At 45.1% G+C, this 24,573-nt stretch overlaps 1 protein-coding gene across 1 annotated transcript in view; it reads left to right on the top strand.

Annotated features, from left to right (window-relative positions):
- Positions 1 to 23,989, top strand: part of WNT2 (Wnt family member 2) — a gene marked incomplete at its 3' end in the record, with an annotated part of 44,408 nt that extends 20,419 nt beyond the window's left edge. Inside the window, exons 4-5 of the mRNA XM_079931464.1 lie at positions 5,466 to 5,730; positions 23,760 to 23,989. Coding sequence (XP_079787590.1) covers positions 5,466 to 5,730; positions 23,760 to 23,989 — 495 coding nt within the window. The remainder of the gene's footprint in view (positions 1 to 5,465; positions 5,731 to 23,759) is intronic.
- Positions 23,990 to 24,573: the final 584 nt, after the last annotated feature.

Genomic DNA, 24,573 nt, shown 5'->3' with positions numbered 1-24,573 from the left:
CCTCAGCCAGCGCCTCCCGAGACCCCGGGGGAGCGTCCCTCCGGGCAGGACCCTCCACTGCAACCTGTCTCTCTGAGAGCGCTTGGCTTTTACTCCACTGGTCGCCATCTTTCGTACCCTCCAAAGCAGCACTAGCGCAAACTGCTGCTTGTGGGAAATTTTCCCTAGAGGTCAGAACATTTTGAAGATACAGGGTAGGACACAACTTCTAATTCAGTCATGAGATATCCCAGTTCCTAGGACCTAAGTCCTAAGACCGACCCCTCCACGAGAATTTCTCACCTGCTCCGGCCCTCCGTGGGCCCCGGACTCTGGCCGTGGTGCGCGGGCTCCTTTCCTCCTCCGCTGCTTTCCCAGGTGTGGACTTGATTCTCAGCCTGGCTGCGTATTAGAAGCACCTGAGACCGGAAGTACCATCAAGGCTGGGCCCCACCCCCAGGGCAGGTTCTGGTATATTCGGCTCCGGGAGAGGCCAGGGTCTCTGTGACCGAAAGGGTCCCCAGGTGATTTTAATGTGTATCCAAGAGGAGAACCACTGCTCTGCTCTCTCTAGGTGCCAGAGAACAATCCCCAAATTCCTGGGGGTTTTGTTTGTTTGTTTTTTTAACTCTTTCCAGATCAAGCAGCCTCTCAAACGGCAGCCAGATTATAAATGAACATTCTTTCCCTTCCTTCTTCTCTGTGTATGCACACATACGCAGGCCTTTAAAAAGTGGATCAGGGCTTCCCTGGTGGCGCAGTGGTTGAGAGTCCGCCTGCCGATGCAGGGGACGCGGGTTCGTGCCCCAGTCCGGGAAGATCCCACATGCCGCGGAGCGGCTGGGCCCGTGAGCCATGGCCGCTGAGCCTGCGCGTCCAGAGCCTGTGCTCCGCAACGGGAGAGGCCCGCGTACCGCAAAAAAAAACCCCAAAAAAGTGGATCATACCACGTATACTGTTCTGCATTTTGCTTTTCATCTGACACCCTTTTATATTGTAAGAATGATCTACATCATTAATCAAAGACCACATCGTATTCCTTTATTAAGCACATACCATAATTTGCTTAACCCTTGTCCTGTTGATGTCATTTGGTTTTTTCCTAATATTTTGCTCTTGCTAATTATGCTGCCGTGAATATCCATGTGGGTATGCATCCTTCAAAACTTGTGCAGATATTTCCAGAGTGTAATTGCAAGGTCAGAGGATACCGTACATTCTCACCAACAGTTTGTTACAGCATCTCCTTTCCATACTCTTACCAACACCAAATATTATCAAATTATCAATCTTTTTACTATTTGCTAACCTGCTAGGCAAAGAAAAAAAAGGTGTTACATTGCTTCAGTTTGCATTTCTCTGATTACTAGTGAAGTTGAACATCTTTTTGTCTCTTTGTTGGTACTTTGTATTTCTCCTGTGAATGGCCTGTTTCATAGATTTTCGATGACAATTAGTTTGGAAGATGCAATGTAATTCCTCCCCATATCTCTCTCTACTTCTTTTCTGCCCCATAATAGGTCTCTAATATTATTCATTTAATTCTTGATTTATTCAAAAGGATAGAGGGAAGCAGAGTATACACAATTCAAAAGTTGAGAAAAACACAGTGCAATTTATATGAAGATTTTAAATGTGTTTTTAGAAAGAGCATGGATCTGGGAGTGAGACATATCTGATTCACATCCTAGTCTGCCTCTGTCTAGCTGGGTGACTCTGGGGAATTTTACTTTCCTCACTGATCCCGGGTTTCGTGGGAAAACTAATCCGCTTTGCCTAATCATGGTAATTAAGTAAGATAATGGGCGGAGCCTGGCACACAGTGCAGTACTCACTGTGTGGTGCGTATTATTATAATGTTCTTACAACATTTGAATATTGGAAATCTTCCAGACTAGGCAAACTTATCGTGAGCTTCTCCATCCCATTTCTTACTCTTACCTCAACTACTGTCTAAGTCAGGCCGCCTAGCCTTAGGTCCCTTCCCTCTGCCTCGCTGATGGAGTGGGGTATTGCCCTCTTCAAGGTTAAGGGTTTGAATTTCAAGTCTGCAAACCTGGGACATAGAAGAGGTGGAGGTAGCACCCAGCTGTGATTGAGCACTTCTTGGACTGTGTGTTAGGAATGGGGCCTGGAGATGCAAGCAAACCCAGTACCAGAGAAGGTGTCTCACTTTCCCCCTTGGTTAATTGTCAAGCCCGTGATTAATCCACAATCAAGAACTGACCTAGAGTCTGTCGTACAGAGTGAAGTAAGTCGGAAAGAGAAAAACAAATACCGTATGCTAACACATATATAGGGAATCTAAAACAAACAAACAAAATGGTTCTGAAGAACCTAGGGGCAGGACAGGAATAAAGACGCAGACGTAGAGAATGGACTTGAGGACACGGGAAGGGGGAAGGGTAAGCTGGGACGACGTGAGAGAGTGGCAGGGACATATATACACTGCCAGATGTAAAATAGATAGCTAGTGGGAAGTAGCTGTTTGGCACAGGGAGATCAGTTCAGTGTTTTGTGACCACCTAGAGGGGTGGGAGAGGGAGGGTGGGAGGGAGACGCAAGAGGGAGGGGATATGGGGATATATGTATACATATAGCTGATTCACTTTGTTATAAAGCAGAAACTAACACACCATTGTAAAGCAATTATACTCCAATAAAGATGTTATAAAAAAACAAAAAAAGAACTGACCATGGTTCCAGTGGAAATACTTTCGCTTATAAGTAACAGACCCCGGGGACACTAAATAATGAGGAAAACTTAATATCTTGGAATACCGAGAAGTCTGGAGGCAGGGCAGGGCCACAGCGGGTTCATTCAGGCAGTTCAGCAACACCCTCCAGAACCCAGTTCTTCCTATCCTTCCAGACTGCCATCTGCAGCTTGTTGCTCGTCCTGCACTGGCTGCCTCATGTCCCAAGGAGGCTGCTGCAGAAAGCGGCGTCCAGAGACAGAGAAGAGGACTTTCTCCCCTTCTAAAGAGCGAAGAGACCTTTCTTACAAGCCCCCCAACAGACTATTCCTAACAACATATTGGCCCAAATTGAATCATCACGTGCCCTCTGCCGAAAAAAATCAGTGGCAATTAGTATTATTGATTTGGGCTGCTCCGGGTCAGAGAGAAGCCGGGCCACTTCTGAAGCACGTGGCTGCCCAACACCTGAACAGAAGTTAGCAAGGAAGAGGGAAGTGGCTGCTGCCACTCAACAGTGAATGATGGTGATGATCAACAGGGTGTACGACTGCCACAGCTGTGCGTATTTATAAGGGCTCACAAGGTGTATTTTAAATTAATATGCAAACCCTTCAGTTAATCAAATAATTAATATGCAAGCCCTTCCATTTGCATATTTTAAATTAATATGCAAACCCTTCAGTTACCAAGTTCGAACTTTGCAACCTGGAAATCTAGTATTACAAAGAAAGGGAAGTAATATTTCCTGTTATTTTTAAATCTAGGAGTATTACTTATGAGTAAATAACCCAGCTTTTAAAGGAATAAGCTTTGAAGAATGAGCATTCATAGTCAATTCCCAAGCACTTGGCATGGAGTGAGTTCTGCGTGGCTCCATTGAGATCTTAGGATAGAGGGCTCCCGGACAGGTGACCCAAATGGGGCAGACTGGGGGAGCCAAGACGGCCCTCCTAGGGGTTTTTCTCTGGCAGAGGCCTGCTGTCCAAGTCACCCGGTGAGCCTCATACCAAACACCTGGAATATAAAGATAGGGGGGCAGGGTGGGGGCCATACGGGGAGTGTAGTTCCAGAAAAGGAGTTCATTCTAAGAAATCCTTTAAAGATGCCCAGATCCCTGGGACCTGGGAGCCCAAACTAATGCCGTTTCTCCTGCTTCCTTCTCTGTCCTTCACTCCAAAGCTGGCTCATCCTGAAGAGGACAGATTTCAAATGTAACAGGGCACAGTCCTCCGTGGGGGGCAAAGCGGGAAACCTGTGGTGCCAAGGCCCGAGCTGGGAAGGGGATGAGTGAATGCTCAACTGTGGAGACACCATGCTGTCTTGGCTCCTTCTAGAATGCTTCTGTGGGCCTGAGCTTCTGGAGTGATGAACATTTCTGCACACGTAGTCCCATTGATACTATAGCCTTGTTCAGAAACTGAGTCTGTGGAAGAGGAAACACCAGGGCAGAGTTACCTGGGGCGAGACTCCGGGGAGGGAGAGGCAGCCTGGAACATTGGTTTCTGTGGAGTGGGGTGGAGGCTGAGCTAGGGTGCTGCAGGGAGCTCCACCCGGGCTGCATTCTGGAGCCAACCCGCCCGTACCCCATCCCTAGACCAATTATACCAGAACCTCAGGGAGTGGGGCTGAGCAAGGTTCCAACTGTCACCTCCAAGTTCTTAGAAACAGGTCTCTCAATGCGTTACCCTAAGAATTTGGCTCCCAGTGCCACCTTGAATAATGTCATCAAGGGGTTTCATTCCCCTTCTGCCTATGCCCCCCCACCCTAGATACCCTCTGTCTTGGACATGCAAATGGAGAGGATGGGGACCCTCAAAAGGCAGGTTTCTCCTCCTCTGCTCCATGACTGAGCTGAGAATCAAAGGCGCAGACTTGAGCTCTCCAAGGCCCGTCTCTCCCACTGCCTTTCTGAGTGTCACTGTGCTTTTGGTATCTGATGAGGGAGCCCCTCATCATCCCACTTGCCTCTGCTTCCTCTCTACGAAACAACAGAGCGCGCCCAGCCCTGCCTGCTAAGCTGAATAACTTGGGCGAAGTTGAGTGACAATCTCCCAAATTTAATGTCACCCTGAGGGTCACCAACTGCCTTTCCAGTGTACCCTGACTCTGTCCTGTACCAGCTGTGTCACCTTGGACAAGTGTTTAACCTCTGTAAGTCTTGCTCCTCAATCACTGCAAAATAAATACTGTAGCACAGGATTGTTGAGAACAGGGTCATCAGGATAGAGTTCAGAAAGCATTATTACAATGCCCAGAACATGGAAAGCACCTCAGAAATAGGAACAATCACTATTATTGTTTTGTTGAAAGAAAACGGGCTTAGCGATTACTTTGTTAATTTGAGTAATAGTATACATTTCCAATATATTGATAGTAAAGCTATATATTTTTTAGAAAATACTCTAATTCATTCCCTCATTCTTCAAGCCGGCCCCATACCCCAGTAAATTCAAATTAGTGGGGCTTTTGTTATCCCCCAAGGGAAGCTCATTCGCAGTCAGGCGCTGTCCCCCGCCACCTGCTGCAGTGTGGTATGGCTGAAGAGACCAGCAAATGACCCCAACATCTCCCAGTCCTGAGCCCCAGGATCCTGGGTCTTTGGTCACTTCTTTTTTTTCCCTTTTTAAAAAAATTTATTTGATTGAAGTATAGTTGATTTGCAATGTTGTGTTAATTTCTACTGTGCAGCAAAGTGATTCAGTTATATATATATACATTCTTTTTCATATCCTTCACATGTACGTGCTGGAGTCCGCCTCCACTGAACTTGCCCGCCTTCTCCCACAGGCTGTAAAGCGGTTCTTGAAACAGGAGTGCAAGTGTCACGGCGTGAGCGGCTCATGTACCTTGAGGACCTGCTGGCTGGCCATGGCCGACTTCAGAAAAACGGGCGATTATCTCTGGAGGAAGTATAACGGAGCCATCCAAGTTGTCATGAACCAGGATGGCACTGGTTTCACTGTGGCTAACAAGAGGTTTAAAAAGCCGACGAAAAATGACCTTGTGTATTTTGAGAATTCTCCAGACTACTGTATCCGGGACCGGGATGCAGGTAAGTTCAAAACACTTTATTCACAGCACCTAATTATTCCAACAATCAGCACTCTGCAATTTAAATGCAGAGTTAAAATTTAAGTGCAAAGTTCTGTATTTTCTGCCTGCCAATCCTATAAGCGCAGTCTGCTGCCTGCAGGTTCAAAGCTCAGGTTCTTTATAATTCATATTTAAAGTGCACAGAGAGCTCTCCTAAGTACCTGGAGAAACCGGTTGATAATGTGCAGATTCTGGAGAAATGGGAACCCAACAAGAATGCACATGGCAAAAAGTCAAAGTATGCAGATTAGCAAAATTCTTCAGCCTGGATAGGACTCTAATTAGTGGGTTAATGTCCATATGTATAGAAACACAGCATCTTTCCTGTGATCCTGAGGCTGAGAGGAGGACAGCTTTGCGGTGTATCTGCTGCCGCTTTAAATCCCACCTCTGTCACTGTGGAGAGGGTCCCGGGGATTTACGGTTAGCCTGTTCTGAAATCCTCCATACTTCACACTCCCTTGCTCTTTCCACAATGCTCAGAAAGTTGCCAAATACTTGAAAGCAAGAATTCATCCCCACTGGCTCAGCTGTCGGTGAGCAGTGGAAGAGGGCTGCATAAGAGGCAGTTCGTTTATTAAAGCCACACCCTTCCCTTGACGACGGCACCTTCTCTGTCCTGAACTCACTCAAAGAGCAGCTCCGTCAGCCTTAGCACAGCTGTTGCCACCTGTGGGTTTTATATGCGTGCTTTCCTCCACCTCTTGCCCCTCCCGGTCAGCACTGAACTCCTTGCTTAGCACAGTCCATGCAAAGACTCTGGTACAAAATACAAGTACTTGTACTCTCCACTGAGTACAAGTCTCAGTGGAGAGGAGGTGATGGAGAGCCCACAGCCAACTTGGCTGAAGCCAACTTTTCAGACTTAGTAGAAAGCAAGGGAATTCATTACCAGGAAAAACATCCTAGAATTCAAATTCTGAGTTTGTTTTTCATTCCAAAGTAATTGCAAAGGAAACAGTAAAACAGTGCAGACGTCAGCAGCTCCTATCACAGGTCTGACCAAGAGGCATGATTACCGGGGAATGTCACAAGAAGTCCAAAGCCTCTTCTTTGTCCCCGAGTGGTTGGATTTCCTTCATGGTTTGATGAGCTGGTTCTTTGCAGCACTGGAGCAAGTTTGTACATGCAGCCTCTGGATTAATAACTGCTGAGCGAAAGGGCCAGATACTGTGCCCTGCTGCATTCCTCACATGCTTTGCGACCTCTAACAAGTCATCCTACCTGTCAGGCCAAAGTTTCGCCGAATCTCCAAGAAACCTGTACGTTGGTACAGGAGGGTCCCAGAGGTCTGGGTCCCTCTCTGCCATTAACTAGCTGCTTAACCTCAGGCTCCTCAGACGGGCAGGGGGCTGATGACATCAGGATCATTTTAGGAACTATGTACTGACTCCTGTGTGCCAGGTACTGGGCTAAGACCATTGCACACATGGTCTTATTTAATCCTTAGAGCCTCCCTATGACATCAGTGCATTGGAACTGATTACTGAAAAAAAAAAAACGAGTAAGAAGAGGGTGGCTCCTGGTTGATCAACACCAAAGAACCAAATTCACATCTTATTTTTTGAGATCAGATAAGCACCGTGGATATCATCCTCCCTATTGTACAGATGAGAAAAGTGAATGACCAGCTCAAGATCTCATTGGTCTTGGAGGGTACGGATGTCCAGCTGTCTGACCCCACAGCCTGTGCTCCTAACCCTAACACTGCAACTTGTCCTTACCTTTCTCCCAGGGCATGTATTACGTGAAAGGCCTGGTAACGCAGAAACCTCACTTTAAACATAAGAGGACCTGCTTCCTCGGGACATCTTTTCTGGCTTTTTGGATTGAAGCAGTTTGCACAGTGAAGCAAATGGTTATGCTTGATGAACATTTAACTGCTTCATAGATAGTCATTGAAATAAAGACCTTACTTTCTCTTCCCCACAAAGGAGATTTGGAATCAAACCCCTGCTGCATCTTCAGGATACTAAGTTATTCCTGCACACTTTGCTTTTTCTACTGCCTGTATTAGAACACAGTTCTCTTTCTCGATCCTAAAATAGCAGCCACATCTGCAACACCTGCCATGTGTTAGGGCTTGAGCTACATTCTCTCACTGAGTAAGGTGGGTATGTTATTATCCCACTTCATGGGAGGGGCAACGGAGGCTCTGACAGGCAGGCTACGGATTTTGCCCAAAGACTCTTGACGGGCATGAGGCAGAGGAGGGACTTGAGCCCGAGTGTCCACACGCTTGTAACCATTTTACTCTGCCTCCCGATGCACCAGCCACTGGGCACACTGCTGCAGGTGCGGGCTTTCTGAGGGAGGCTATATAATTTACCCCCTCTCCTAATTTATTTCTGCTCTATTTTAGGCTTATTTTAGCTTCTCTGATTTAAAAGGATGTGAATTGGGTTCTGGGTTGGTGTTGACTAACCAGGAGCCACCTTACTATTTTTTAAGTAGCCAGTTCCATTGTTTTAGATCAGATTTCCACTAAGATTCCTAGGTTAGTCATAACTTGTCTGAACTACACTTGATGCCTTTATTTTTCTGCCTAGAAAAATGCCAGAGTCATCCGTGAAAACTCGCAATATTTCTTTTGAATTCTGTTGACCATGAGATGATTCTTTTAGCGAAAATATGATTCAGGGCGTTTGATATCATGGAGAGAAAAGTTTGGATTGCTGACAGTATTTTTTTCATTGTTCATATTTGGACAAATAACACAAACAAATAGCACACGTATGAGATGCAGATTTTCCCTGAGACAGCCTCCTTCAACCCGCATGGCTGCCAAGGGCCCTGTGCTGGTCTGTGTAAGGATGAGGCTTTCTCCCGGCCACTTTCTACTGGAAACTTCTGTAGTATGCAGTCTAGCAAGTCAGTCAGAGTGCGTGGTTCGGAATCTTCCTGGAGTAGCTCATAACTTCTGACTTTAGAGGCAGGGAGATGTGACAGAGTCTGAGACCTGTGAGAAGGGGAGCCACTGAATTGAGCCCAATTCAGTGGCCTTCCTTCTCCGGGCTCTGTGCCCTTGTTTGGGTCAGTGCTAACATCCTCTGGTGTATGTTAAAGAAGCACTCACAGTAAACGAGTCAGGACATCACTGAGGGAGTCTCTCCCCTCACTAGGATCACACGACATCAGGAAGGGCCTGTTTTCTGGTAAATGGAACATGTTCAAGATGGGTTACCATCAGAGGTATCCAGGCTCTAAGATAAGTCAGAAGTTTGTAGTAAAATTTAAATCAAATAACATATATATATATATATATATTCACTTGCTCTATTAAAATCGATATTAACTTGTCCCTAGATTATACCTCAAACTACCCACTCTGCTGTGTTGTGGTTATTTTGTTTTATCTTGCTTTTTAAATAAAAATATATCATGCACATTTAATATTCAACTGATGGGCACCTTCTCCTTGTCAGCACTTGGAAAAGCAATGATGGTGAGCAGGTTGAATATTGTCAAGTAATAGATATTTGGAATTGGCAGACTTTAGTCTTGCTAGTCAGCACCTGCTGCCTGTTCAGATTCGCTCGTAACCTGACTGAAGTAAGCCGGCTTGTCTGTCATTTCGGTTTGTGGAGTGGATAAACTCTGCAGGTATAGTCCACTATTTTCCAGTGTGAGGGCCTCTTCAGAGACCTATTGAATCAGAATCTCAGGAAAACCCCTGAGATTCTGTATGCTTTTCAAACTCAAGCACATCAAAATTTGTAAAATCCATGATTTAGGTAGTCCATGGTTCCTGATTTTCCCATAAGTATTAGGTAAGAAGAAATCCAGAGAGATTTTTCTTTTTTAAATACCTGATCTCTTACAAAGGAAAGAAAGCTTTTTTATTTGAGGAGCTCTAAATAAATGTCATTCAAAAATATCTCTGCCCTGACTTACCCAGTGTAAGAGGGTGTCCTTTCACATTAAGGCCCTGCGTTTTCTGGAACCCTCTTTTACTGGGAAGAGCACACTGAAATGATCTCGGCCATCAAAGCTTCCATTGGAATTAGCTTGACAGAGATCAGCAAGTCAGCCCTTTAGTGAAGTCCTGAAATGGTGATACCAGGACTAGTGAATTTTGGTGAGAATTACAGAAGGGTGAGTCAAGACCCTAGGGTATTCCTGGGTGAGGACAGACCCAGACCTCAGGTGAGGAAAGGTGATGGGAACTTTGGGTGAATTCCTACTGAGAATCAGTCCGTGGGCTACAAGCTTTATGTGTATTTTCTCTGAATGTTCACAGCTGTTACCTCCATTTACAGAGAAGGAAACTGAGCCTCTGAAAAGTTAACTTGCCCAAGAGTTCATGGCCTGTAAGTGATAAACAAAACAAAATAAATAAAGTCAAACCCCAAATCTATACTTTTCTCACTTTACTTCCTGAAATGTGATGGTAGTGACTGGGGGGCTGTGTAATAAAGAGTCAGCACGAGGACACAGAACATAATGGGATGAGGTGCCCACAAAGCAGGGAGGTGGGAGGTGGAGAGACTTCACCCACGTCTAGCTCAGGTTGCCTAGGAGCCCCTTTCAATGACAAGCCCTTCCAGAGTGTTAATGTCTTCAGTTGCTCCTAAGAAATGATAAGCTAAAAATCTGATTAAGGAAGATTTTCTTATGGCAACAATAATAACAAAAGACATTTTCTCCCAGTCTTCAGTTGAAGAAGGTGAGTGCTCTGATGTTCAACTATAAATACTCCCCAGAGATTCGGAGAGTAGGTACAGCCATGTGATGCTGTGCATGTGACATTTTGCAGGCCAAACTAGAGGGCAGACCTAGGAACTGGGCTTTCTGGGAAGGGTGGTTCTGTGGTTATCTTCTCTGGTTATTTCCCCAGGCATCTGTAAATCAAAGAAACCCTTAAGTTAGAGATAGGTGCATCGCTAACTAAGGAATGCTGCTGTCCTCTCCAGGGAAGCGTCTGCACCTAATCACAGGCCACTTTCACTGGTTATTTTGTAAAAACCCTGACCTGGGCCAGAGGTCACCCTGAGGTCTCTTCTCCCACTGTAGAAAACAAGCAACCCTCCGCCTCTTGTCCAGTCAAGTACAAAAAGCAAATGGAGTTCAACGGTTGTTTAACTTGTTGCTGAAAACCTGATACAGGTTTCCCTCACTGTCTGGAAGTAGAGCCTTCCCATGGAACCTTTCGTAGGCCAAAATGGTATAAAGCGAATAAGCAATTACCTTAGGATACATCTTGCTAATAGATGCACAAGATAAATTGAGATAAAGCACAATACCTCACAGACTCCTTTCAAAGTGATGGCGCCCTGATGCTGAGATGCTGTGTGGGTCCTGAGGAGCTTGATGGGGGGTCACCCCTGCTGCTCAGGTTTGCGCTGCCTCTCTAACAGCTTGCTGCAAAAACAAACGCTGAGCGCTTTGTTCACTTTTCGCCTTTTTTGTAAAAGCGAAAATTCTCTTGGGATTTCTTCCAGTTAGCCAAAAAAAAAACCACGTACCAATGTAGGTCTTTCGTAAAAGTGAAATGCTCGAAGTGAACTTTCTCACCATCGGGGGTTACCTGTACCTGGCTGAGAGCTGCAGGCTGTGAACGACGTAAGACCTCCCTCGGGTATCACGGTTTTTTCCACATTAATCGTCTTTAGCAAACAGCTCAGTACCAAAGGAACACACAACTCCAACCACGGCTTACAGAGTTTGGTGTTCTAGACCTGCCCTGTGGTGTGGTCTGGTTTGCAGAACCTCTGAATGCTGTGCTTCTGACCTGATGAAAAACAAGGGAACACCATGTCAGCCAATAGCAGTGGGTGGACCTTGTTTTTTTTTTTAACATCTTTATTGGAGTATAATTGCTTTACAATGGTGTGTTAGTTTCTGCTTTATAACAAAGTGAATCAGTTATACATATACATATGTTCCCATATCTCTTCCCTCTTGCGTCTCCCTCCCTCCCACCCTCCCTATCCCACCCCTCTAGGTGGTAACAAAGCACGGAGCTGATCTCCCTGTGCCATGCAGCTGCTTCCCATTAGCTATCTATTTTACGTTTGGTAGTGTATATATGTCCATGCCACTCTCTCACTTTGTCACAGCTTACCCTTTCCCCTCCCCATATCCTCAAGTCCATTCTCTAGTAGGTCTGTGTCTTTATTCCCATCTTACCCCTAGGTGCTTCATGACCTTTTTTTTTTCCCTTAGATTCCATATATATGTGTTAGCATACGGTATTTGTTTTTCTCTTTCTGACTTACTTCACTCTGTATGACACACTCTAGGTCCATCCACCTCACTACAAATAACTCAATTCCGTTTCTTTTTATGGCTGAGTAATATTCCATTGTATATATGTGCCACATCTTCTTTATCCATTCATCCGATGATGGACACTTAGGTTGCTTCCATCTCCTGGCTATTGTAAATAGAGCTGCAGTGAACATTTTGGTACATGACTATTTTTGAATTATGATTTTCTCAGGGTATATGCCCAGTAGTGGGATTGCTGGGTCGTATGGTAGTTCTGTTGACAATCTGTATATGTTCTTTGGAGAAATATCTATTTAGGTCTTCTGGCCATTTTTGGATTGGGTTGTTTGTTTTTTTGTTATTGAGCTGCATGAGCTGCTTGTAAATTTTGGAGATTAATCCTTTGTCAGTTGCTTCATTTGCAAATATTTTCTCCCATTCTGAGGGTTGTCTTTTGGTCTTGTTTATGGTTTCCTTTGCTGTGCAAAAGCTCTGAAGTTTCATTAGGTCCCATTTGTTTGTTTTTATTTCCATTTCTCTAGGAGGTGGGTCAAAAAGGATCTTGCAGTGATTTATGTCATAGACTGTTCTGCCTATGTTTTCCTCTAAGAGTTTGATAGTTTCTGGCCTTACATTTAGATCTTTAATCCATTTTGAGCTTATTTTTGTGTATGGTGTTAGGGAGTGTTCTGATCTCATACTTTTAGATGTACCTGTCCAGTTTTCCCAGCACCACTTACTGAAGAGGCTGTCTTTTCTCCACTGTATATTCTTGCCTCCTTTATCAAAGATAAGGTGACCATATGTGCGTGGGTTTATCTCTGGGCTTTCTATCCTGTTCCATTGAGCTATATTTCTGTTTTTGTGCCAGTACCATACTGTCTTGATTACTGTAGCTTTGTAGTATAGTCTGAAGTCAGGGAGCCTGATTCCTCCAGCTCCATTTTTCGTTCTCAAGATTGCTTTCGCTATTCGGGGTCTTTTGTGTTTCCATACAAATTGTGAAATTTTTTGTTCTAGTTCTGTGAAAAATGCCAGTGGTAGTTTGATAGGGATTGCATTGAATCTGTAGATTGCTTTGGGTAGTAGAGTCATTTTCACAATGTTGATTCTTCCAATCCAAGAACATGGTATATCTCTCCATCTATTTGTATCATCTTTAATTTCTTTTATCAGTGTCTTATAATTTTCTGCATACAGGTCTTTTGTCTCCTTAGGTAGGTTTATTCCTAGATATTTTATTCTTTTTGTTGCAATGGACCTTGTTTTGATACTAAATGTACAATTCCCACCAGGACACCTGAACTCCCTCATCTCGTCATGGAGCAAATATTTATTAAGCCTCTTCTATATGCCAGAAACTACGATAAGCTCCGGGAATACAAAAATGAGGTAGACAGACTCAGTCCTTGCCCTCGTGGTTTCATAGGCCTCCTCGTCCTTGTGGAGGAGCCAGGTGGGTGACAGGCAAGGAGACTCAGGCTAGGTGCTGGGGAACCCTACCTGGACAGGAATGTGATTTTCTTAGGTTTCAGTCCTCACTCCATTGCACTGTTACAAGGTCTTACCTTACATTTGTCACTTTGAAAAGTAAAGAATCAGTTATTCATTCCTTTCTGTGTTGAGCTTTATTGTAGAAATTTCATGAGCTGATACCTCAAAAGTGCTAGAACAGGAGAGAATGATATGAAAAATGCATTGGTGAGGCTTCTAAGTCACCATTTTTCCTGTCTGTCCCACTGGATTCTGATTCCATGATGGCAGGAACTATATGTCTGTTCACCACTGAATCCCTGGCATCTAGTACATAAACATGTGTTGGATTGAATTAAATGGCAAGCTATAAACAACATAAAATATGTTCATCATATTAGCTGGATTCTTATATTGGTGCAGTGTCATAGCTTAAAGATAACTTTATCTTCCTTTGACAGGTAATTACTAAGCACGTCTTCACTCATCACTGATTACTTTATAATACACAGCCTGTGAAAATTCCCATTTAAGCTTAAGTGTTAAATGGAATTTTTCCTCATATTCAAGTGCATTAGTGGGGCATTTACAGAGCTTAAGATGCTGCTGGCTGCCCATTTCCTTGGATGAGATCAAAGGTCTCAAATAAATGCAGCAGCAGACTCTATCTGTTGCTTTTAGCTGCCACCACATACTCAGTTCTTTTACTCTTTGGGGGGGCCTTTTTCATTTATTGTTATCAGTGGGATTACTGGGTAGTTCATCTGATTTCATTGTTAACATAGCAAAATACTTTTTACCTCCAGTGCTATTTTATGTTATAGGCATGATCTATAAATCTGCATTACCTTTTGGAATATAGATTTGCTAGAATTACTATACTTTTAGGATACACTAAAAAGTACCCTAATTTGAATTAGTTGAAAGTAACAATCAGATTGAATTTGTGAAAAATTTTTTAAAAAGGGAATTTTTTTCTTTCAAAAGAAAGAAAATTGCAGGAAAAAAAGATTTTATTTTCTTATTTTGAAATCTTTGACATAATTTAACTACTAACAACAAAGGATTTACCAAATAGACATCCTTTACTTTTTCGGGAAATAGAAAAAAATTATCTCTAATTACCATATTAATGTGTTGCAAGCAAAAGAATGTTTAAGTACTTTAAAATAATGTATTTGCTTACTTCCTTTAAGCTTTCACCCTGAAACCTATTTTGTGCTAGTGCGGTAAATCTCCTTTTTAAAATATGCAAATTTCATATTCCTAGGGAAAGAGCCCTGTATTATAGATTAGGAGACTTTGGTGCTACCTATTATTATTTCTACTGATTACTAATTGGGTAGTCTTGGGCAAATTAACTTCTTTGGGTTTCTTAAGATATGTGTGTCACCTAGAAATTCCTAAGGTTCCCATGATTCAATTATGAATGAATGAATTGTTCCTTAATCTTACTCTAAGTTTGCAATAACACAACCTGAACTTCATGCCGCAGACTCTCTTAAGTTGTCATTTTGAATTTCTGTCATTTAAAAATGTGCCACACTTCTTGTATATGTTCTCTGTGTATCAAGTGAGATAATTTGAATTAAAACCTGGCTTTTAGCTAGTCTATTCTCCCATAGTGCCTGGGGACTGGGTGAACCCTCCCTGGAGGGGAGGCTGATCTTAATTTTTAAGGAATTGATTTTAATATTTGACCACCTGAGAACTATGCAGTATATAGAAGAAATATAAGACCTAATGCTGTCCTTGGGAAGCAAGATGCATGAGAAATCGTCAAACATTTCAAAACAGTGTATGAGCTCTACTGGCTGACGTGCTAATGTTATAGGACTTAGGAAGGTGGTCCAGGTGGGCTTGGAGCAGCCAGGGAGCGCTCTATGACAGGTGCTGAAGTAGGCCTGAATCTTGAAGGATGGGAAGACTTTCAATCGAAATGAGTTCGAGGAAAGTCCAGTGCAGCAGATGAGAGTAACTCTTATGAGCAAACAGTCTACACGGCTGTGACATCAGAAAGTCTCTTCAGGAGACGGCCTGATTAGAGGATACGGGTGGAGGGCAGTGGGAAATGAACTTGGGTAGGCTAGCTAGTGCCAGATATGGAAAACCTTGACCAGTCTAACCTCAACAACTTTAATTCCACGATAGGATTTGCTAATTTAATGGGACATGCTTTCCTGTGCCAGTCAAACCTGTCCTAGTTATTATGAAAATGTTGAGGAAAACCCTCTGAGATAAGTGGAGAGACATTGTCCTTCCCTGCTTTTTAGCTTTGCAATCACTGATGTGAGGAAGGGGGAAGCCTTCCAAGTAGATGAATGTGCGGTCTCTAACATTTGCTCTTTAACATTCTTTTCTTCCCTCAATAAATCTGTGTTGTGAATGACAACGTGTAAGTCAGCCAGAGGAGAAACAGCCTATTGGATGACGGGCTTAAGTGAATCTTGCCTTATGCCCTAACGGTCAACATATGGGCTTCTGTCAGCCTGGAGTGGTAGGAATTTCCAAAGATACAGGCCCATCCAGAGAGAGAGAGTGAGAGAGAGCGAGAGAGCGAGTGCCCTTTCTCCAGGTCCCTGAGGTGTGGGTCTGGGAACTATTAGGAAAAGCCCTTCATCCTCCTCTGCTGTCAGGAAGATGCATGTCAGGGGAGACAGAAGTGTTTTTGCACTGGGAACCCTGACTCCATCATTAATTTTATAGCTCTGGGGATGGGATGCTTGATCCTGTAAAGTTCCCTCAGCATTGCTTCACCAAAGGTGCATTATGTGGTCCCAAACTTACGTGATTTAGAAACTCTGATTCTTCATTTTTTTCCCATGCATATGTGAGCTCTTGTGTGAATCAGGGTGAGGAAAACACCTGTGGGAGGAGAGAGGTCCATCTGGCTGGAACCCACACCTTCCCATGGTTATAGACCGCCCGGATTTTACGGGCACTGACTCTAGGCACATGATCTAATGACAGTGCAGTATGAAGACGATAGATGAAGGTTTGGGTCCGCTGAACCTGAGTCTGTACCACACTGTCTGGGGGTTGGGATCTGTACCCAGGCAGGTCACACATCTGGGCACACTTCACAAACCTAAGGCAAAGGGAAGTCAGGGAGAAGAGCTTCCAACTTGTCACTTCTCTTAAGTGAACTGAGTAAATCAAAGTGTAGTAAGAAATAACATTATAAAGCAATATAAATGATCTTTTAAATAAACATGTTAAATCTGAAGCATCTAAATATGTGTTTATCCATTTAACATATCAATTTGGGAGACTAATATTAGGGCCATTACTCAAAAATATTTTTTAACTTTCTCCTTTGAAGTATTTTTAGAGCCAGCCACACAGGCTTTGTAGATATTGTATGATGCAAATATTTGACCCATAAAGATCAATTTGGCATTTGGAAATGGCGCAGAGAATCTTAGAATGAAGTCTGAGAAGAGCTAGGTAAGTGATCAAGCTATGCCATTTCATTTTTGGTGAGATGCAGATTGGTGCTATAGGCTTTCCTGAACAGAGAGCTCTGCTTAGGGACGGCTCCTCCCAGAGTCTTCAGTCGTAGCCACATCAGCAACATATATTAGAACCAACTTGGGAGCACGCGTGTTTTGGAGATGTGCGTTCTAGTATTGCAAAGTATTTGGTCTGTCTCATTCCTCAAAAAGGTGCCAGGAATTCAACAGGAATATCAGTACAGGAAAAATGCAGGGTAAGCTACAAATACCACGTTAACAAGCCTTGTTCACTTTCTCACAAGACTTCGGTGTCCTAATTTTCTACGGCATGTCATGCATTGGAGGAAAAGGTCCCCTCCAAAAGAGTTATATGTCAGGACCTTTGCAAGTTCTTCAGTTAATAAAATAATGAAGGGAGAGAACAGGAAATCTGCTAAAGCACTGATCACATACTGTTACACATGAGCCTGCTTTCTGGGGCCTGGCGGGACACGAGACCAAATCACAAGGTCAAGAGCTCCATCTCCAAATCCTGACCCTGCCACCTGCTTGCTGTGTGATCTCGGGCAAGTCACTTAACCCCTCTGACCTTCTGTTTCCTCATTTCCAAAACAGTGATGATAATAGTACCTACTTTATAAGCACTTATGAGAATTAAATGAGATAATACAGGCAAAGGCTTATCCCAGGGCCCGGCCTGTGTAAGTGCTCCACAAATATTGGCCCCAGTTATGAACAAAAAGGAGAGAAAGAGGATAAAAAAGAAGGTATAGGGGAAAGAAAGAAAGAAGAGGGGAAAAAGAGAAGAAAAGAAAGGATGGAAGAACTTCAGCTCTCTCTGGCTTTGAAAATGTGAAAACTGGCTCTTCTGGTAGGTGTAGCTGGCTTTATTTCCCCAGGGCTCTTGTTATGGCCTAGGTGGGGTCATCAGATCATCTAATGAGTGACTCATTACTTAATAAGTTGGTATATTATTTAGAAAAAGAGATCTGAAAGTATATGTCGCAAATATTCAGAACTAAACAAGCAGCCAGGTCATAAAACTCAGTGGCTCCTTTTCATAAAGCACATGTGAGCGCTCTCTCTTTCTGTCTCTCACACACACATATATGCGTATAATCTTGTATATATATATATATATATATGTGTATATATATATATATATATATATATATATATATATATACGTATAGTCTTGATTCTTTTTATTTCAAGAATAGTGGTGATGGTGATGTTTTCTGTCTTGCAAAGGCTAATGGGAAGTCCTTATTATAATTTCAATACAGGAAGCAATACCAACAAGTTTTGTGTAGCTTCTGTACTCTGGCAAACTCTCTTTTCAGGGTTTTGATGAAATGGCTCTATATTCTCCTCAAACGGCAGCAAGTGTCAGAACTGCCCTTCCTCCCTGCAGTCTGTCATCAGATCTAATGAGATCCAAACCCCAAAGCAGGGCCAGTTTGTAGTCCTTCACTAAGCAGCCTCGTCCTCCCCTCGGCTGGCCCATCCTGGCGCCGCTGATTCCTCAGAGGGGCCGTTGCTGCTCCAGGCTGCGACCCCACAGCGTTCTCACATCAGTGGCTCTCAACCTTCAAAAACCCATCTCACATTTTCTTCTGGGCCTTCATTATGCCCTGTTTGGGCAGCCAGTGGAGAGTGGTAGGCTCAGATTCATCGTGAATTCCAGCATTGTGTAGCTGAACACTGAACTGCTGAGAAGGCTCAGTGCCAGAGTCTTTGTCTCCTTTTCTGAAACCACTTCCTAGTTAAGCTCTTGCCAGCGGCCATCACTTTGCTCCTCTCAGAGTTTGGACGATGTTGAGGCCACTTCACTGAACAACCTTCTGTTCAGTTGGAGTCTAGTTCAGTTTGCTGCATTTGGGGGACCAAACCCACCAGGACCATTAGTCCAGGCTGAGTTAGACCACACGATTCGACCTCCTTAGGCTTGCAAGCCGCCAGAGAAAGACCACGGAGTTCGATGTCAGTAAAAGGCCCACAGCCTGATTCAGGAATGGGACATTTGGCCTCCCTGTCCCGGCCCCTGTGCCCCATAGCCCCAAAGGGGATAAAGAATTCTAATTGCACGGTAATGTATTCATATTCTGATAAATGCATGTCAGTGGAAGTGAGGAATGCTTACTGATGTGCAGGGCTTATGAACAAAACACATAAAAGGTAAAAACTCAGTTGCCTCTGAGATGGCAGGTGAGAGCACTTTTCACACAACCCCAGGGGTCTCATTCACACCCAAGGCTTCAGTTGCCACCTCTGCCAAAGATTCCCTAATCGGCATCTCCATCCTGACCTCTCCCCTGAGTCCCAGAGAGGATTTTCAGTGACCATTCCTACCTGTGTGGCACACAGTCACAGCCAACTCAACATGCTAAAAACTAAGCTCGTTATCTTCCCCCAAAGCCTGCCTCTCCCAGGCGTCCCCCACCTCAGGGAATGTCACCCGCCGTAAACCCCGGCACTCCCGCCGGAAGCCTGGGAGCACCTCTCCACTCTCCTCAACCTCTCAGCCGCTTGTCCAGTCAGTCACCACGTCCTGAGGTGCAGCCTTCTCAGCTTCCCTCGAGTCCGTTAACCTCTCCCATTGCCACTACCACTGTCTCCATCCAGGCCACATCGTCTCCTGCCCAGGGTCCTTTATTGGTTTCTAACTGGTCTCCTGGCCTTCACCCTGGCCCCCTTCAATCCAGTCACCCATAGTGATTCTGCTGAAATACAAGTCAAATCATGTCTCCCTTTTGTGTAATAACTCTCAATAGCATTCCTCTGCCCTTGGTTAAAACGTAAACCCCTTGGCCTGTGACACAAGGCCTTTCACAGGCAGCTTCTGCCCACCTCACTAGCTCATCTCCTGCCACTGCCCGCTTTGAGCACCACCCTCCAGCTGCGGTGAACACTTTTCCGCTAAGTCTTCGCGTCTGTGGCCTTAGCTGCTGCCTCCTGTTCCTCTTCCTCATTCCCTTCCCCCTTCTCTTCTTGTTATTGAAATATAAAATGCATCCAGCAAAGGGCATGTACCACATGTGTACGGCTAAGCGAACTGTCTCAAATGAGCACCCCCAGGTAACACGTGCCCAGATCAGGACCCTGAAGAGAACAGTACTCCAGAAGCCTCCTTCAGGCCCCTTTTCACTACCTCCCCAAGAGACATCACTACCCTGACTTCTAATGGCACAGACTAGTTTTCCCCACTTTTGCACTTTATATAAATGAAAACTTACACAACGTCATCAGGTAACTCCTGCTGCATAGCAAACCACCAATCAACGGAATGTCCTGAAATCACCTTAAAGTTCCACCTTCACCTTCATCAGTCCTTGCAGTTCTGCTCTTTTGTCCACTTCATCACCAAGCTTCTTGCAAACTGCCCACACTCTGTCATCACCTGGCCTCTCCTCCTGTTCACTCTTCAATCCACTGCACCCATCCGTATTGTTCCACTGAAGCTGCTGTCATCAAAAGGCACGAGTTACCTCCTTATTGTTGAACCAGATGAACAGTTTTCAGTCTTTACCTACTTGACACGCCCCACCATCCAACTCACCCTTTAATTCAGTGGGTCACCAAGTCCTAGGGATTCTTCCTCTTCAACCCATCCTGTATTTGTCCTACTTCTGTCTCCACTCATTATCTCTTGCCTGGACTAATCCAACAGCCTCAAGATACCTCCCTGCCCCAAGCCACTCTTCCAGATTTATCATTGCAACATATTTTTCCCTGAATAGAAATCTGGACTGGCTCACCACCCACCATGGAATAAAATCCAAACTGCAGCAAGGCAGGAAGACTCTTTGACCTGTTGCTCCAACCTCTCTTTCCGTGCTTTTTGCCTAACACACACCCTCTGCCTCGGCCACGTTGAATCTGCAGTCTCTTGTGTATTTGACCTCTGAATTTCTGCTGGGAGGTTCTCTCTCGCCAGAAATGCCTGTCACCCCATTCTCCCCTTCAAATCTTCTATCTATCCTTCACATCATATCTGTAATGCCACCTCCTCTACAAAACCATTAACAGCTCCTTTTCTGATCCTGTTTTCAACTATTATTACTAATAAATATCATTATTATAATATGCTTGGCTTACCCCCCTAGAACATAAACTCCTCGAGGCAGGCAGGATCTTTGCTTTGTTCACTGATACAGCAGCCCAAGCTCCCAGAACTGTGCCTAGCACATAGCACGCACTCTTGTTAAATACTTGTTAAGTGAATGAATGGTTAACATTTATTGAGCACTTATTATGCCAGGAGCTTCCAGGCAGAATCTCATTCAGTCCCCACCACAGCCCTATGAGGAAGGAGCTGTTTTTATCCCAGTTTTGCATAGGAAGAAACTGAAGCTTAATGAGATTAAGTAACGTGCCCAAGGTCACACAGTCGATACATGGTAAAGCTAGGATTTGAACCCTGATTTGTCCAAGCCCTAAATAACCTCTCTCTACTGTCTTGAGCTTTGCAGTGGTGTTTTTCACAAAACTCTACAGTTGGCTACAGTAGGGCTTCAGCAAATGGAGCAGTTATCTTGAAGTAGTGGAAATAACTCTTTACATATTTATCTCTTTATTATATCATGAGTTCCCTGAGAATAGGAGGTGAATCCTAATTATTTTATTTCCTCATGGCCACCGCCAGAAACCCCAGGTAGCCGCACAGTGTCTCACACATGTTTGCGTTCGCTCAATGTTTACTGAATTAAGTAAAGGAGTCTGCTGTTAAGAGAGGCAGCATGTGGCAGCCAGTCCTTTTTGCACAGTCAGGGATTCTGACTACTGTCCTGATGGTTGCCCCGAATCCAGGCCCAGCTGCTGTCTCTTCCAACGCTTTGCTTCTTCAGCACACGATGTAGGCTCAGGGCCATCCCTGGCTAACCCACCCGCCACCCTGACTCCGGCCCTTTGCCGTCCTTCCTGTCCTTATGAAATTGCCCTGCCTGTCTTCCTGCTGTCAGTGGTCTGATCACGCAGAGCAAGTCCTGCCCCCCCTACCCCTCTTCTTGACCCCATGCCCTGCTTGAACCTGGCTGCTTCCTTGGTCATTCTTGACAGGCAGCGCAACATGACATTTATATAGATAATTGGAACACAGGGTGGAATGTGATAAGCACAGAGTCACGAGGCACTGGAGGAGCTATGAAGAGGGAAAAATTCCTAGTTAGATGATGGAGGAATGGAAAATGAAGCCACTGTCTTTTTCATCCCGATAAAAGGTGTTTTTGTTTTGTTTTGTTTTTAATAAAGAGTTTAGGTTTGTTGGTTATTTAGGATTGTCAATTGCAAGTAATAGAAACTTGGGTGCTTTAAGCTGAAAGGTGAAATTTATTATAAGGATACAGTCTCTCGAGGTATCCAAAGGTTGGAATGCAGCCAGACCTCAGAGAGAAATGTCCAGAAAATAGTCCAGGGTCTGGGCAGCATTCTCTTTCCATGTCTTATCCTCACTGTCTCTGTACATCTGCCTCGTTCTCGTCTCTCTGTGGTGTCTTCTCGTCCACAGACCTCATCATGGTACATGGCTGCCAATGGCTGCTGTGTTTATACTTGGAATTTGTACTAACTGTCCCCATCAGAACCACAAATCCTCAGGGAAATCTACCTCATTGGCCCGGCTCGAGTCCGGTGCTCACCCCTGGCCCAGTCACCTGCTGCCAAGAGAGCAGGGTCACGTTGTTCACCATGGCTGCCAGGCGCCCTGCTCTGTGCAGAAAGGATCATTGTAAGCTGAGCAGACTCTCTAAAAATGTCCATTACAATTGGTTCTGTTACCAGATAAGGCTCTTGTAAAAGAACTCTGGGTGCCTCCCCAAGAAAAGAACAATTAAGAGGCTTCCTAGGGCTTCCCTGGTGGCGCAGTGGTTGAGAGTCTGCCTGCCGATGCAGGGGTCACGGGTTCGTGCCCCTGTCCGGGAAGATCCCACGTGCCACGGAGCGGCTGGGCCCGTGAGCCATGGCCGCTGAGCCTGCGCGTCTGGAGCCTGTGCTCCGCAACGGGAGAGGCCACAACAGTGAGAGGCCCGCGTACTGCAAAAATAAATAAATAAATAAAAGGAGGCTTCCTAGCTTTGAGATTCTTTGAGAAACAAATACATAAATATGAATTGCCAAACAGCAAGCATCATCCTAATTAACTAAGACAATGTCCACTAGTCATTTCTAAAAGGCTTTTAACACCAGTTTTGTTTATCAAAGACCTAGAATCCTGGCTTCAACCAGGTGTCTCACACACATCTAGATGACCCACTAGACCAAAGCATGGAAGATAAACCAGGCTGGGCATTGCTCCCTCCTCAAGGCCTTACACAAATGATGCCCACACCTGCCCTTCGGCAACCAGAGTTCTCTTGTCTTTCTAATAAGCCAGTGTAATCAAGTCCGGGGAGACAAAATCCCCACCGTTGGAGGGTTCCATGCCCCAACAAATTCCAACAGAGCTAACTCTGACCACTGCTTCCTTAATGTGATTTAAGGCTGGGAGAGAGAGGACTAGTGTGGCTCCTTCTTTCATCCTGACCTGGCCTTGCCCATTCAGTGACCCATCAATCTGAGGCTGGGTAAGGATAATCTGAAAAGCTTATCCAACTTAGAAGCGGGAATGCTGGAGTCAGGATGTCCAAGGCAGCTCCAAAGCTTCACGTCCATTCTTCCTGGACAGGGTGCTCACTGCTGTTGCCCCCAGGGTTGACACGTGCTCCTGGGCCCACAGAATTGGTGGCACAGCCCCGGGATGTGGTGAGGTGGCATCCGGGCCCCGTCCTGGAGGATGACAATGTAACTCTTCCTCTCGAAGCATACTGTGTTCCACCCACACCATTTCAGTGACACCCCCTGGCTTGTCTTCCAGGCTCCCCGGGTACAGCAGGCCGTGTGTGCAACCTGACTTCCCGAGGCATGGACAGCTGCGAAGTCATGTGCTGTGGGAGAGGCTATGACACCTCCCGCGTCACCCGGATGACCAAGTGCGAGTGTAAGTTCCACTGGTGCTGTGCTGTGCGCTGCCAGGACTGCCTGGAGGCCCTGGATGTGCACACGTGCAAGGCCCCGAAGAGCCCCGACTGGGCGGCTCCCACATGACCCCAGCGGAGGTCACCATCCACCTTCCCTCCCACAAGGACTCCATTGGATCTGCAAGGATGCTGGGCTCTTGGGTTCCCTCTGGGAGATGTTTCCTTAGGCACGTGGCCTTTGTCTCTACGGAAGCCCCTTCCCGCTCCCTGGGGGCCCAGGACGGGGCCCACACGCTGCACATTAAGCATGCCCTATTTTCTCCGACTGCCGGCATCCTGAGGCACGTCTCTTCCTGGTCGCGACGGGCTGTTAGAGGGGGGAGGGGTGGTGGGCCCAGACCACTGTCTCTACCCACCTAGACATTTCCTCTTCTAGAACAGTTGGCCAGAGGGAAAAAGAGTGTCTCAAAGGAACTTCCTCTGTGTTTTCCAACAAATGTTCACAGTTAAGAAATTCCATACTTCTGTCCGGAGGGTGAAATATAGAAAGCAGGATAAACCCCTACTGAATTAACTTTAATTCTTGAAAAGACCAAGCAAGGCTTTTGCCTGATCAAGTGATTTTCGCAGCCACCACCTCTGGGGTGATTGGTAATTGGCTGGAGAAAAATGGCTTTCAATAAACTTTAGGTTTCAAATGCACGCATTTCA

Source organism: Stenella coeruleoalba (assembly GCF_951394435.1).
Source record: "Stenella coeruleoalba genome assembly, chromosome: 9".
Classification (NCBI taxonomy): Eukaryota; Metazoa; Chordata; class Mammalia; order Artiodactyla; family Delphinidae; genus Stenella; species Stenella coeruleoalba.
The sequence above is the reverse complement of the archived record's forward strand: the minus strand, read 5'-3'. Positions and strand labels throughout refer to the sequence as shown.